This window comes from Aphelocoma coerulescens, chromosome 5, assembly GCF_041296385.1.
Source record: "Aphelocoma coerulescens isolate FSJ_1873_10779 chromosome 5, UR_Acoe_1.0, whole genome shotgun sequence".
Taxonomy (NCBI): Eukaryota; Metazoa; Chordata; class Aves; order Passeriformes; family Corvidae; genus Aphelocoma; species Aphelocoma coerulescens.
Window position 1 is genome coordinate 30,819,433 of NC_091019.1, and position 13,723 is coordinate 30,833,155.

A 13,723-nucleotide genomic window follows, 5' to 3' on the forward strand; every position below is an offset into this window, starting at 1 on the left:
AGCTCTTGTCCTGTAAATGCGGTGGTGAAAGCTCCAAACAACTCACAATCAAGACAGTAATTGTATGACTACTGGAACAGCTCAGAGGAATTCCTGACAGATGTGTTTGCATAAAGCAAGCCTACCTGTTCATCCATATCTGCTTCCCCATCACTGTGCTCATGCTCCACCAGAGTAAGGCCATTCAGTTCAAGTATCTTCAGGCACAGACTATCCATCAGGTGCTGATTGAACTGGTAACTTCAGCAAAAGATGATGGTGAGTCAGACTGGACTGAAAACAGCAGTAAAACCTCAACTAAAACACTGCAAAATTTTAAGCTTGTCTCGTGAGCTGTAACAAGCACCAGCAGACATCCAATGTAACAGACTGACAGACAAGAAAGCAAGAGAGAAGACTAGGACTGGCTGTGCACCTTCATTTCCACACTTCTTTTTCAGAGATGCTATGTAACAAGTCTCAGCATAAGGATAATAAAATTGATCTGACAAAGGAGGAATCTATAAAATAACTGAATTTAAGATTATAATCTCCCACAGATCACAATCCCCCCATGCTGTGAATTGTGACAAACTAAAACATTAAACAGAACCATGAATCTGGCTTCATCCTGTACACCTTGGCTTCATGCACTATCATACAAGAAGCATTTGTCCAGTCCAGTGTCCTTGCTAGGTAGCACTGCATGCCTTGGCACTGGGAAATGCTGACAGCTCCATGAAAGTATGGTAGGTTTATCAAAGAAAAATCATTACCATATAGTCTAGTCCCAATCTTTCTGGATAACTCCCTGCTGCAAGAGAAACGTGCTTGTGCTTCCATTGCCCACACACGTCACAGAGGGAACAGCAAGCACAGGCTGCTCACCTTCCTGCACTGAGGATGAAGTCCCTGAAGAATTGTTGGCACCCTGGGAATGAAGGAGGTGGACAAGGCCCTCTGATGCTCTGAGGAACAACAAATCTTTCCTGCAGCCTCTTCAAACGGCTCAGATTATCAGAACCCAGCATATTAAGGACATCCTGGTCTGGAGTGTCTCCCCAGCTTGCACCACCACCGATAGGACCTTTGCACATCTTTAGGAGACAGAAAGAGTACCAAGGTGGAATATTTGTAACAGGGCAGCATTTCACTTCATCTCTCACCCAGCATATTATCCCTTCCTCACAAGACTGTTTTTGGAGTAATCCAAGCACAATCTTTCCTGGTGCCCACATACAGAACAACTCTTCCCTGTGCCACAGCATGCTACCCACCTTGGCCATAGACAGCCTAGAGGTCTTGTGAGACAGAATTCCAAGCCTACACATCTAACTAGGGCGTATCTAGCAGGCTACATGTGGATGTGTGAAGAGAATACCTATCACTCTCATGATCTTCATAAACCACTCAGTAGCATCTTTAGTTCAGTCTCCAAGGCCCATGATACTGCACTACACATTCCCACAGCAGGTTTTCCTGGAACTTCCAGAGAGTCAAATAAAATTTAAAAATTAGTGCCCCACTGCCTCCAAAACACGATACGACTCAAGACTCAAAGAATTACAGAACTGCAGAACTGTTTAGAAGGGGCCTCTTGGATCATCTAATCCAACCCTCTTGTTCAGCCAGGGTCAACCTCCTGACCTGTCAGTGAACACTACTGAGAAAAATCTGGTTCCCTCATGTTCATTCCCTCCCAGCAGGTATTTGTAACACAGTGCTAAGACAACCTGGCGCCTTCTCTTCTCCATGCTGAATACTCCTAGCTCTCAGCTTCTTCTCATACAAAAATGCTCTGGTCCCTTAATCATTTATGTGGCCCTGCACTGGACTTGCTCTTTCTTTTCTTGTACTGGTGAGTCCAAGACTGGACACAGCACTCCAGACATAACCGAGCAAATGCTGAGCAATGGGAAAAGTTGACTGCATACATCTAAGTCATGACAGTTTTAATAAGAGAGATCATAATAAAAAGCAACATTTAAGAATGCCTATCAAGTGAGCAAGTACCATTTATACCAAACAGAACATCCTTGTCTCCCCAAGGGAACATCTTGTTAGACTTCTCTACCTTTAAATTATCAGGCTTTGACACAAAGTCCTCAGTCTCAGTTCATTTCTGCAAGACTATCATGATATACACAAGATTCTGCAAATCACCTTCCAGTCAGACACATTGGATCCATTGAAGACACCCAGTTATCAGTTTAGATCTTTGGCTACCCTTGTGAAATCCTGCAGTCTTCATTAAGAAGGCACAGATATAAAAGAGAAATACAGCACCTAGGACTAATTAAATCCTATTGATGTAATGAAGTTCACTTTACCTCTGTCCCACAGTTTCCACAAACACACTCATACAGTCAGACAGGACACTGATGCAAACCCAGACTTAACACTAGAGGAATTTACAACATTCCAACACCTTGCAGCTTCCTAGCAATGTGTGTGGGCTAATACTCAAGACGAGGTTTTGTGTCTGTTTTGCTCTCCAAAAGGAACCCACCAATAAGCCAAGCATCTACAGAGAATACAGTGAATATCTATACTTCATTCAGAAGCATCTTCTCCTTCTTCATTTCCTTCGTTACAATGAAGTCAGATGATGCTTGAAATTGGCTAAAAAACCCCTTTAAATTACAACAGCAACACTGTACCAAAACCAGCTTGTTGCAGTGTTACACAGAAGGACCAGAGATTTTTTGCACTCATGCTGCTAACAAACATAACTGGGAACCTATACATCTGACAAATTTCAAAATACATCCTTAAAATTTCCAGAAACTATAACTGTACTAAAATTAGAAGGTTAAAGTAAATAGCCATGAAGAATGAATGCTTATGATGTGCTCAGTGTGCCTTATTCCAGAGTCCATCAGTCATTTATGACTGATTATTTCTGAAGAAGGAAAGAAATTCCCATCCTGAAAACTTGTGTCTCCCAAAAAACGTTCAAAAGGAAAACCTCAAGGAAGCTTACAAGACTTTTCTCGGGCCAAGGAAGGATCAAATCAGCTTTGATGTATACAGTCATTAAACAACACAAGTCATTTACCTGGATAAGCTGTTTCTGAAAGAGCCTGGCAAAACGGCTGTGGTTGCAGGTTGCAGATAGGTGAGCCATCATGGCCCTGTGAAGGAAAACATGACAAAATTCTGACTGGAACTTTGTGGTACAAAAAGCGGTGTTCTAACCTCAAACTATACCAAAAGCATAAAATATCTACTTTTAAGAAAGCAATCTCCGAAGGCCATTGAAAAAAAGCAGTATCTTTATAACCCAGTTTCCCAAGCATTGAGCCCCACCTGCTGCTGACATGGAAACAAAAATTCTCCCTGAGCACCTGCAGAGTAAACACAGCTCTAGAGATAAAAAGAATCTCTTCCTTACCTGCAATAATGCTGTTGTTTAAAAAAAAGAATAAAATCATTCAGCTCCCACTCCTCCCTACCCAGAACAGTGAGTTGAGAGTTCACACATGTGGAAGTAAGCAAACAGCAATTCTGATGCCCCAAGAGAAGGAAAATGTCTCAATTTAAGCCTCAGCCTTGTTTTGCTCTTGTGGTGAAAAGCCATCTACATACACGTAACTTGAGTAGGCTGGTGGTTGAGACTAACACAGAAACCCACAAGGAAACTGCTTCCAACACTATAATAGTTTCTTTATATATACTGCATTTTGATAAAGCAATAAGTGAATAAAATAGTCTGCTTTCCACAGAAAGAGACACAGTTGTCTTGTTTTCAGAGCCAATGCACTAGATCCCCTGAAATAATTAGAAGAGCTAACAGCTTCTAAACACATAACACACTTCTCACTTGAGAGGAGTCAGACATGGGAAACATGACATGCACACACAGGTGTATGCAATAACAATGTTCAGACCGAAACACACGGGTTTTGAGAGCAGCTCTTTCTGTGATTACGAAAGAGAAAGAGCCACATCAAGACTGATCAAATTACCCCTTGCCACTTACAGCTTGTTTCTTCAAGATAACAGTTCATACTTTTAAATTCAGAAGCAAGTGTACACGGGCAGTCTCTTCCAAGCAGCACACAGCCCCCTACAGATTAGTGCAGAAGACCAGGCAGAACATGGAACTAAGGATGCCAAGTGCAGTATGCTGCACCAGCAATTCAGCTACATTGAAGAGCTAGCCAAAGTTGCATAAGACTCCTACCTGATCTTGTTGCCCAGAACTCTTTCAAAGTCCCAGCCAGTTTTCTCATGGTTATCCTCCCATTCACGCAGAAGTTCATAAAATATATCCCTGTGAATCAAGATATTTAAGGGAATGAATACTCACTCTTCAAAATTTGAAGCAACAACTGAATATTCAATTGCTTCAAAGTTCCCCAGCAAGAATCTACCTCAGATTAAATAACTCCAGCCTCTAAGCATTCAGATACCTTTGAAAAACTCATAAATGTTAGCAGTACTTCAGTGAGTTTCCATTTTCCATGTCTTTGACAGCAAGTGCTTTTGCTTGTTATGCCCAATCTATGATGGAATGACCAAAACAGCCATTGCCAGACAGACATAGTGAAGACTGAGAGGCAGGAAAGAATAAGCCACATGAAGTAATACCTATGAGAAAAAGAAAAGGACCAAGACAATTCATCATTCTGCGCTCACCCTGTTGCTGCAAGCATGGAGGGAGGTGGCATGAAGAATAGAAGCATACCAGATTTATATGCAGAAGCAATCCAGTAGGGTGACACACTGTATTGGCATTATCAGAAGTCTCAATAACTCCTGAAGAATTAGGTTGTTCTTCTCTAAAGACACTAACCATTTAGCTCCTGCAGTCAATATGGACAAAGACCTTTTTTCATTTAATTAGAGTAAAAATTTCAGGATTTTTTTCTACAGTATGTAGCATACATGACACATTCTTAATATCCTTTGTTCATAATCAGGCAAAGGTTATACCCTGTGAGCATCCAGGAACAGTAGAAGAAACTTACCTTTGTTTCTTAAACATGTGAAATGCTCTGTCACTGGGAAAGTTAGAGCGATTATCAGTTTCTGGCTGAAAAGAAACAGACTGTACAGAGCATGGCAGCAGGAGAGACACCTGTTAAAAATATAAAGATAGCCATTAAACTAATATAAGTCTCTAAACAGTCTGAAACACAGAAAAAAGCAGGGAAAAGGCATGATGAGGAAACAAAGTATCACTAGCCGAGTTGTTCAGACACTCTACTTCCTAACTGCTAACTACTAGCAAGCACCAACAGCTTTACAATCTGCACTAGGCTACATAGGCAGCATCACTCAACATTAGGAGAGAAAGTATCTGGACTCCTTAAATCTCTGCTGAACAGCTTGCAACCAGTATTGATACAGTGTGGAAAGACTCACAAATAGTCAAAGTGTACTGTCAATATAGGGCTTGAGAAAATTCAGGACCCTGGCTGGCAATTTCTATTACCTTACTCTTTCTCCAACTGAAAAGCCAGTGCTTCAAGTAGCAAGGCCTTTATTTACAACTTTAACAACTTTAAAGCTCAGCTACTGACATGTCCCAGTCTCAGTACACTGTCCTTTCATTGCCAAGACTAATTTCCATTTTTAAAAGATGGATGAAATGAGATACATCCCTACCATTCAGCTTTAGTTCCCTAAACCAGTTGGATAACTCAAGGGAACCATATTTCCTAATCTGGATTGTCTCTGCTGAAATGTCATTTGCCTAAAAGAAGAGCATATCTATTAAAGGAATCCCAGGTGCAGCCGGAAATCAGGCATTAGGCTGAAGAGAGTTCCAAGTGGAAACCTGAGGAGAGAGCAAGGTTGGGGAAGTGCCGCTCTCCCTTTGGCAGGCATTTGGCATGGTCAGTGTGAAGGGAGCTCTGGGTTTTGTGGTTTTCTGAACCCTAACCCTAGGTGTAACCCTAACCCAAGCCCTACGCGCAGCCGAAGACAAACACTGGGCTGAAGAGAGTTGCAATCGGGAAGAAACAAATGTGGAAAAGTCTGGGCACTGCTGTGCTCCTCTTGGCATGCCTTTCACATTGTCAGTGTCCCTGGAGCTCTGGGCTTTGCGGTTTTCTGAACCCTAACCCTAGGCATAACCCTATCCCTAACCCTAGCCCTAGGCACAGCCTAAGAAGCAGCATTGGGCTGAAGAGAATTGCAATCAGGAAGAAACGAATTTGGGAAAGTTTGGGTAGTGCCACGCTCCCCTTGGCATGCCTTACGCATTGTCAGTGTCACGGGAGGTCTGGGCTTTGCAGTTTTCTGAACCAGAAATCTAGGTGTAACCCTAACCCTAGCCCTAGGCTCAGCCTAAGAAACAGCATTGGGCTGAGACAGGTTCCAATAAAGAAGACACTGAGGCTCCAATGTTGGGACAGTGCCGCACTCCCCTTGGCATGCCTTTCGCAATGTCAGTCTCCCTGGAGCTCTGGGCTTTGCGGTTTTCTGAACCCTAACCCTAGGTATAACCCTAACCCTAACCCTAGCCCGAGGCGTAGCCTAAGAAACAGCATCGGGCTGAAGAGAGTTGCAACCAGGAAGAAACGAACGAGGTAAAGTTTGGGCAGTGCCACGCTCCCTTGGCATGCCTTATGCATTGCCAGTGTGAAGGGAGCTCTGGGCTTTGTGGTTTTTTGAACCCTAACCCTAGACGTAACCCTAACCCTAGTCCTAGGCCCAGCCTAAGAAAACGCATTGGGCTGAGGCGGGTTCCAATGAGGAAGACACTGAGGCTGCAATATTGCGGCACTGCTGTGCTCCCCTTGGCATGCCTTTCGCACTGTCAGTGTCCCTGGAGCTCTGGGCTTTGTGGTTTTCTGAACCCGAACCCTAGGCGTAACCCTAACCCTAACCCTAGCCCTAGGCTCAGCCTAAGAAACAGCACTGGGCTGAGGCAGGTTCCAATGAGGAAGACATTGAGGCTGCAAGGTTGGGGCAGTGCCACGCTCCTATTGGCATGCCTTTTGCATTGTCAGTGTCCCTGGAGCGCTGGGCTTTGTGGTTTTCTGAACCCTAACCCTAGGTATAACCCTAACCCTAGGTGCAGCCGGAAATCAGGCATTAGGCTGAGGCGAGTTCCAAGTGGAAACTAGAGGAGGGAGCAAGGTTGGGCAGTGCTGCGCTCCCCTGGGCATGCCTTTGGCCTGGTCAGTGTCCCTGGAGCTCTGGGCTTTTTGGTTTTCTGAACCCTAATCCACGTCTTTGAAACTACCTTCTGATACTGTACCTAGCCTACCATTCTCCTGGGATCCATATTTATTAGATGAGAATTTTAAAAGCAAAACTTGACACTATCAAAGTCTCTGGCTGAGGTCAGTGCCTGGAGCACAAGGCAAGGCTAGCCAGCAGTGATTCACAGCTAACAATCACTGGACCCAGCAACTCACTCACCCACTGACAAGGAAAAAAAGTAGATTTTAGACAGTTTCTAGAGACAACACAATAAGGTGAAGTAGGAGGAATGAGATTTAACATCAAAGCCATTGCAAATAAAAGAACAACAACACAGGCTTGAAGCAATTTCACTTGGGGTCTGCTAATTTTTACCTTGGCTGTGCTGCTTTCGTAAGCCTGCCTGAGCCTCTTGTGCAAGGTGGGAGAAAAAGATGCAATCCGTTCATTTTCAGCCAAAAGCTTCAGCATCCCCTTTTCTAAATGTGAAATAATTCTGCCAAGATAACAGGGATAAAACTCAGACAGACAGACAGACATAAACCACACATGATCAGATCGAAAGAAATGCTTATGCTTACATCTTATGAGGCTGCCAAGTAAAGAGTTCTAAACCACATGTACCCAGCATGAAATCCTACTGGTATCTGTATTTGTTATCATTCTCATCTCACGATTTTCCTAATGTTGCACAACTACAACAAAGTTCAATGGACAGATCAGTGCAAGGAAAACCACAGACATCCAAATCCCGGTTAAGTTGTATGTTTTGAAGGAAAATTAACAACTCTGTGCCTGTAACTGGTAAAGTTCTAAAACCCATGCACACTTGCTTAACCCCACAAACAACTGCAGACACAAGTAGATGAAAAAAGAATTCAACTCACTCATATTGATAATCCAAGACTCGAACAGCAAAATAAACACAGTTGTGCACACTTTCGAAATGCTGTCTCCCTGACACATCTAAGGGGAAAAAAGAAACATGAGACAACAGTACCTATCACCATTTATAAACTAAAGGACAAACAATTCACTTTTAAGGAAAGTAGGAACTGACACATCAAAAAAAAAAACTTCCAGACTCCTATTCAATTTTCAGAAGTTCCCATTCCCTATCCTTCCTATACTAAAGGCAATTGAATTGTTGAATGCTGTATGGGAAAGAAAAGATTCTTTCTCAATGTTCTGAACAACAGTAAGCAGATACAGGACAAAAAAAGTAGACCAGCTACAAACAATCATAAAATGGTGTTCCCATAGCTGAAGATTTCATGTTCCTAATCTCAGCCCTAAGGATCAATGAGCAGCAAAACAAAGGTTAATTAAATTGAGGCATGTGGGGTAGGGGAGGGTGTGGTGGATCTCATCCTAAAACCACCCTTTTGGTTGTAATATTCCATAGCAAAGTAGTAATTGCATCAAGCTTAAGGCTGAATTTGCCAAAAGCCAAATGCAACAATATGGCTGGATCCTGTGCACTCAGATCCCAACTCGAAGCTTAAGAAACACACAGTAGGTCAACTGTGTGTTGCACAGCACATTTGAATTGCAGGATCAATGGAGAAGCAACTCAAACACAACTGTCCTTCTCTCTAAAAGTCAGTGTTAGGAAGTAACTACAGCAAATCTCACACAATAGCAGAAAACTATTTAAACAGTATCTAACAACCCGGCTCTATCATACTGTGGAAGCACTTCCCATACATGCAGGACTTTTGTCAGCACCTCACATGAGTCCCACAGTGGTAATGAGGTGTTTTTATGTAATTTAAGAATAACTGTTCAAGCTACTCAACAACACCTTCTCATTCTATGGAAGCAACATTCTTTCTCTTCATTACTACTGCTTACCTCTATTTCTTTCACTGATTTCAGGATCACTATCCCCATCTTCTGCAGTAGAAGTGCCTTTAGATGTCAACAGTTGCAGAACAAAAAACAGTTCCAGAAAAATATTTGGTACCAGGTTTTCTGGAAGAGAGTAAATGAGATGTCAAAGGTGGATTGTTCAATACTGTCGTACTTTAATACACAAAGGTAAAAAGACAGATTCCTGTTCTGTCGTAGTCAGCAAAGAACTGCCTCCCCACAACACACTCACAGTGTAGATCAGCATGGGAAAGGTGTTAGGGAATAGCCTGATTTCTGATGGGACATACAACTTCAGTCTACTTCAGCTCAGAGTACTGCATCAGGCTCACCTCCATCCCTAAACTTTTTCCAAGTATTCATTTATTTTAACTGTGTTGGCTTAGTTTATTTTTACAGATGTCATTTGTTTGTACGCTATAACTATCCCACAACTTCCACTTCCCATCCCTCTCCTTCTCACAACACACATGCAAGTTCAAAGCTCAAAGCAAGGTCAGTCTCACATCTTCTGTGTCCTCACCTGCTATGCATGATGAATAGAGCTGTGCCAGACACTCCAACTGTTTCTTGCAGGAAACCTTAGCAGGACTTGCACAGGTCACCAGATGGCTTTCAGCAGGAAGGCTAGCACTGCGAGCGTAGCTAGGTTTAGTTGGAGTACCAGGATCAAAAGATATCCCTGCAGGAGAAGACGCCTGGTGCAGCAATTTGCATCTGAAATTCGAGAGCAGCAACATAACCACGTGGCTGAGGATGAGCTACAGCAGCCATGCAGGCAGAAGAGATCTTTCTATTCCAGTGTAGCATGAAGGAAATCCTGCCATAACTACACCATGTCATTTACACTGTCTAAAGCAGCTTTGAGCATGATAGTAATTTGAGTCATCTTTCTCTTAGTGAGAATAGATCTTCAGGTTAGCAACCAAAAGACTCTAAAGAATCCCATTCAAATTCCAACCTGTTAAAATAGTGTAGCACTGTGACCAAATTAACCAACTAACCTATGTTACTGCTTCTCATCTGAACTTGTACTTGTTGAGGACAGGGAATCTGTTAGAGACCAGGTCTTAAAAAAATTTTTTTGCATGTACAATTTCTGACAGCTAGACATTTAAAAAAACACATGAAAATAAAGTTCACATCCATACCTTTGGATATGGATGTAAGTTAACAACACTCTGAGAAGACCCAATATCACTAAGTGGAAAGCTGATGTGCAACAGCTGATGAAAGCCCATACGGGCAAGTTAAACAACAGAAGGAACAAACTACTTTGATTGCTGGATTCTAAATCAACAATGATCACTCAATTAAATACACAGACATCCAGACATCGTACAAAACTATACCTAGAGAGGTCATCCAAAATGCAATACCAGAGTGGTACACGTAAGACACGTGAGATACAGGACACAAGCCAGTGACAGCAATATCAAATGATTGTCAAAAATTCCACTGGAACATTTACACTTGGAACATCACACTACATCTTACCACACTGTCTCAAAAGTAAAATCTTTAGGTCACTTTAAGGGCTCTGGGGAAGTCAGAAACATTTTTACCTGCAGGAAAGAACTTTTTCTATTGGCCTGTTTCTAGTGGAACTGCTGTGATGACGAACAATTGGTCCCAAAATGGAAACAGATTGCCAACAGCTTCCTTGCAATGAACATAATCAACCAACTGATAGAACTGAAGAAAATTATTCATTAAGTACTTTGTGAGCCCACCAAGGTAAGGTTCCAATAATGCAGTTAGAATCCGCTTCACTTCTGCCTCAGTGCTGTCATCTACCTCAGCATGAAACTCACCTTTTGCCCCTGGTCAAAGGGACCCAGCCAGCTGAAGGCTGTGTTACTTCTGTACCTCACTTCACCACCACTACTGAGGACACAACAGCTTCTCCCAGCTTTCACGCAGGATGGGTCAGATGAGAATATCACTTCATGGACAAGATCCAGCCCACCACATACTGCTATTTCACTGACTTCAGTTGATAGGGATTATTGGGACATTTCAGGTAGAATTTAGACTGGAATAGGTGCTAGACTGAAGTGCAGAGTGGCAGGTTTGAATCCTGAGTTGTACTGCAGGTTCAGTACAAACAGTAATTCATTAGACTCTACCAGATGTGTTTCAGCTAGTTGTGGTCCCACTGAAGTGAGCTGCAAAGCTTAGCATGAAAAGAATTACATCCATGCATCCTAAGGAGTTTCCCCAAGAACAAAACTTACAAAAGAGCAACAACAGTTCTGTCAGCAATTAGAAACAATGGTTTCTCTACTACTGTGCTTTGATTTATTTCTAGTATCAATCTTCACAGACTAACAGTGACACCATTTTACAAACAATGAAAGTCACACCAACTGTGTGTGTGTTCCGTGTTCACTAACTGAACAGCAGAGACAAAATTAGAGGCTAGAATTCATCTCATCTGACAGCAATTTTCAACTGACAGACAACTGCAGTAGTAACCTTTAAAACAGAATCTCAAGTGCCCATGTCCTGTTTTCTCTGACTGCAAGCTTCTGCTACTCTACCTACCTTGCAAAACCATTAACACTTTCCACACATTTGCATCACTAACTCATTTTCTCCAAACCAGTGTGTCTTGCTGCAATCTTCAAACAGAGTCTACACCCAATCGCTTCACCTGTGCAATCTAAGGAGAGATGCACAGGAGATAACCACACATACAAGCCCATGAAGAGGAAATCTCATAAAAGCAGTGAGGACTGATTACACTTTTGAAGTGAGAGTCACTGTTCCAGAGTCAGCGCACCTTTAAAATGACAAACATGAGCTAGATGCACTAATATCCTAGTCTGATACCACAGACACACTTGGCTTTAGGTAAATTATAGTTTAAGGTCACCAATATCTGTTTTGGATATTCTTCTGTCATTCCCACCTTAAGGGAAGGTGTCGTGGTTTAGGAATGTACTCCCCAATTTAGTGCTCCCACTGAAACCCTCCAAACTACTCCATCTCTTCTCTCTCCCCCTGCTTCGGGGCAAGCTGGAGAGGAGAATTGGAGGTGCAAAAGGTAAAGATCACAGGTTGAGATGAGAACTACTTATTGGAAACAGCAATGAGATAAGAAATGGAGCAGTAACAGCAACAATACAAATCAGAGGGTACAAGAAAGAGGCAAACGATTCACAGGAAACCCTTGAAAACAGAGAATACCTGACCACTCCCTCTGCCACTCTCAGGCAACCTGAAAGAGCCCTCCCACATCCCCAAAATATGAGGTGAGGTGGTGTAGAATAACCTCTGAGTCCTGGCCATGCCCCCTCCTGGCTACTGCAAGAACTAATCCTGTTCTGGCCCAGAACCAGGACACAAGGGAATTAAGAATCACACCCCTGCTCAGACCCTACCGTTCTTTCTTCAGCATCTCCCTCTCCTCTTGAAGGCTGTTGCTTATCACAGATGAGAGGTTTCCTTCCTGGACAGCAGTGAAGGCCTCAAGGCTTGACCCAGCTGACAATCGAGCAGCTGGAGCCTGGCTGACAGGTGTAGAAGTGAAGCAAGTCTTTGGTTTTGAGAGGGGCCGCTCAGCACTCACAGGAGTTGGGTTGATTCGCCTCGATGGTTTGCTTTTGCTGAAAAAAAGAGAAGCGACTCCACTAAAATCAAGCTAAATAACAACAAAAAAATTAGGTCTCAAGACAGGTATGCATGCAACTTTTCCAGAGGAACCTAATGCTAAAACAAAATGGGTATCGAGTTGGGACACTGAATTTCTAAACTGTACCTATAGTTATCAATTTATTCTGTCACTGAAAAGAAAGTCATGGAGTTATAGACAGCTAAAAACAGCCTGCTGACCCTGCAGCAAAATTAATTATCAAATATCAACCCTTCCAAATGTTTCTAATTTGAAAGGACAGGATATGCCCCATTTTAGTAAGAAACTGCCAGTGAATTAGTTTCTGACATGACCAGGAGAAAAAAAAATACCAAAACCAAAATCAGTCAAGTTGCCACTGTCTATCACTAAGAGTCCAGGCTCCCAAGTAACATTAGACCCTTTAAGTTCAGGGAAACCCATCCTTCCTGCATAAAATACTTGCATTTGTCCTTCAGGAAGAGGCTTGGTAAAGTAGCAAAAAACACTAAAAACTGGAAATGGATACAGTAACAGAAAACATCGAGGAAATGCTGGTTGCTACATATTAACTGCTATGGTGTTCTCAAAATCACCTGTAACACTGACTTCCAAAGACTCATGGCCTCTTTCCTCCTTCTTTTTCCTAGTGGAGCACTAATGCAATTGAGGAAGAGAGACTTGCTGTCTGTGCTGGAAACACACCTTATCTCCCTTGGCCAAAGCATCATCTAGAGCATCACCCAGACCCAGCATTGGATTTGCCATAGAGACTCACACAGCTAATAATTTTCAGCTGGAATTTTGCATGTCCAACTAGAAAGTCCCACTTTCAGAGACCAGTGACTGACATACAGAGCAAACAGGCTGACACAAAGGCTTTATATTTGGCAATGAGGATTTTAAAGAGTAAAAGAGAAAGATAAAAGGACTGAGGCAACCACCAACACAAACAGCCACCCAGAAACTCAGCCAAAGTCACCAAGGAGACCAGGGCTTACTGCAGACCAAGAATACAGCTACAGCTATTTTGTCCACAATTACACAGCACAAACAAAGCTGCACACTAACATCTGCTACCAGAAGCCACAGAAGGTC

The 13,723-nt window shown here is 42.6% G+C and overlaps 1 protein-coding gene across 3 annotated transcripts in view; it reads right to left on the reverse strand.

Annotated features, from left to right (window-relative positions):
* Nucleotides 1–13,723, reverse strand: part of CDAN1 (codanin 1) — a 33,682-nt gene that overhangs the window by 16,109 nt on the left and 3,850 nt on the right. For all 3 annotated transcript variants that reach the window (XR_011151382.1, XM_069017445.1, XM_069017446.1), the window contains exons 3-12: nucleotides 12,396–12,620; nucleotides 9,533–9,726; nucleotides 8,992–9,111; nucleotides 8,025–8,103; nucleotides 7,513–7,633; nucleotides 4,953–5,062; nucleotides 4,166–4,255; nucleotides 3,038–3,113; nucleotides 868–1,076; nucleotides 126–240 (exon numbers count right to left, since the gene is read on the reverse strand). Coding sequence is in view for 2 of the 3 variants with exons in the window: in XM_069017445.1 (XP_068873546.1) it covers nucleotides 126–240; nucleotides 868–1,076; nucleotides 3,038–3,113; nucleotides 4,166–4,255; nucleotides 4,953–5,062; nucleotides 7,513–7,633; nucleotides 8,025–8,103; nucleotides 8,992–9,111; nucleotides 9,533–9,726; nucleotides 12,396–12,620 (1,339 nt within the window). In the remaining variant the exon portion in view is untranslated. The remainder of the gene's footprint in view (nucleotides 1–125; nucleotides 241–867; nucleotides 1,077–3,037; nucleotides 3,114–4,165; nucleotides 4,256–4,952; nucleotides 5,063–7,512; nucleotides 7,634–8,024; nucleotides 8,104–8,991; nucleotides 9,112–9,532; nucleotides 9,727–12,395; nucleotides 12,621–13,723) is intronic.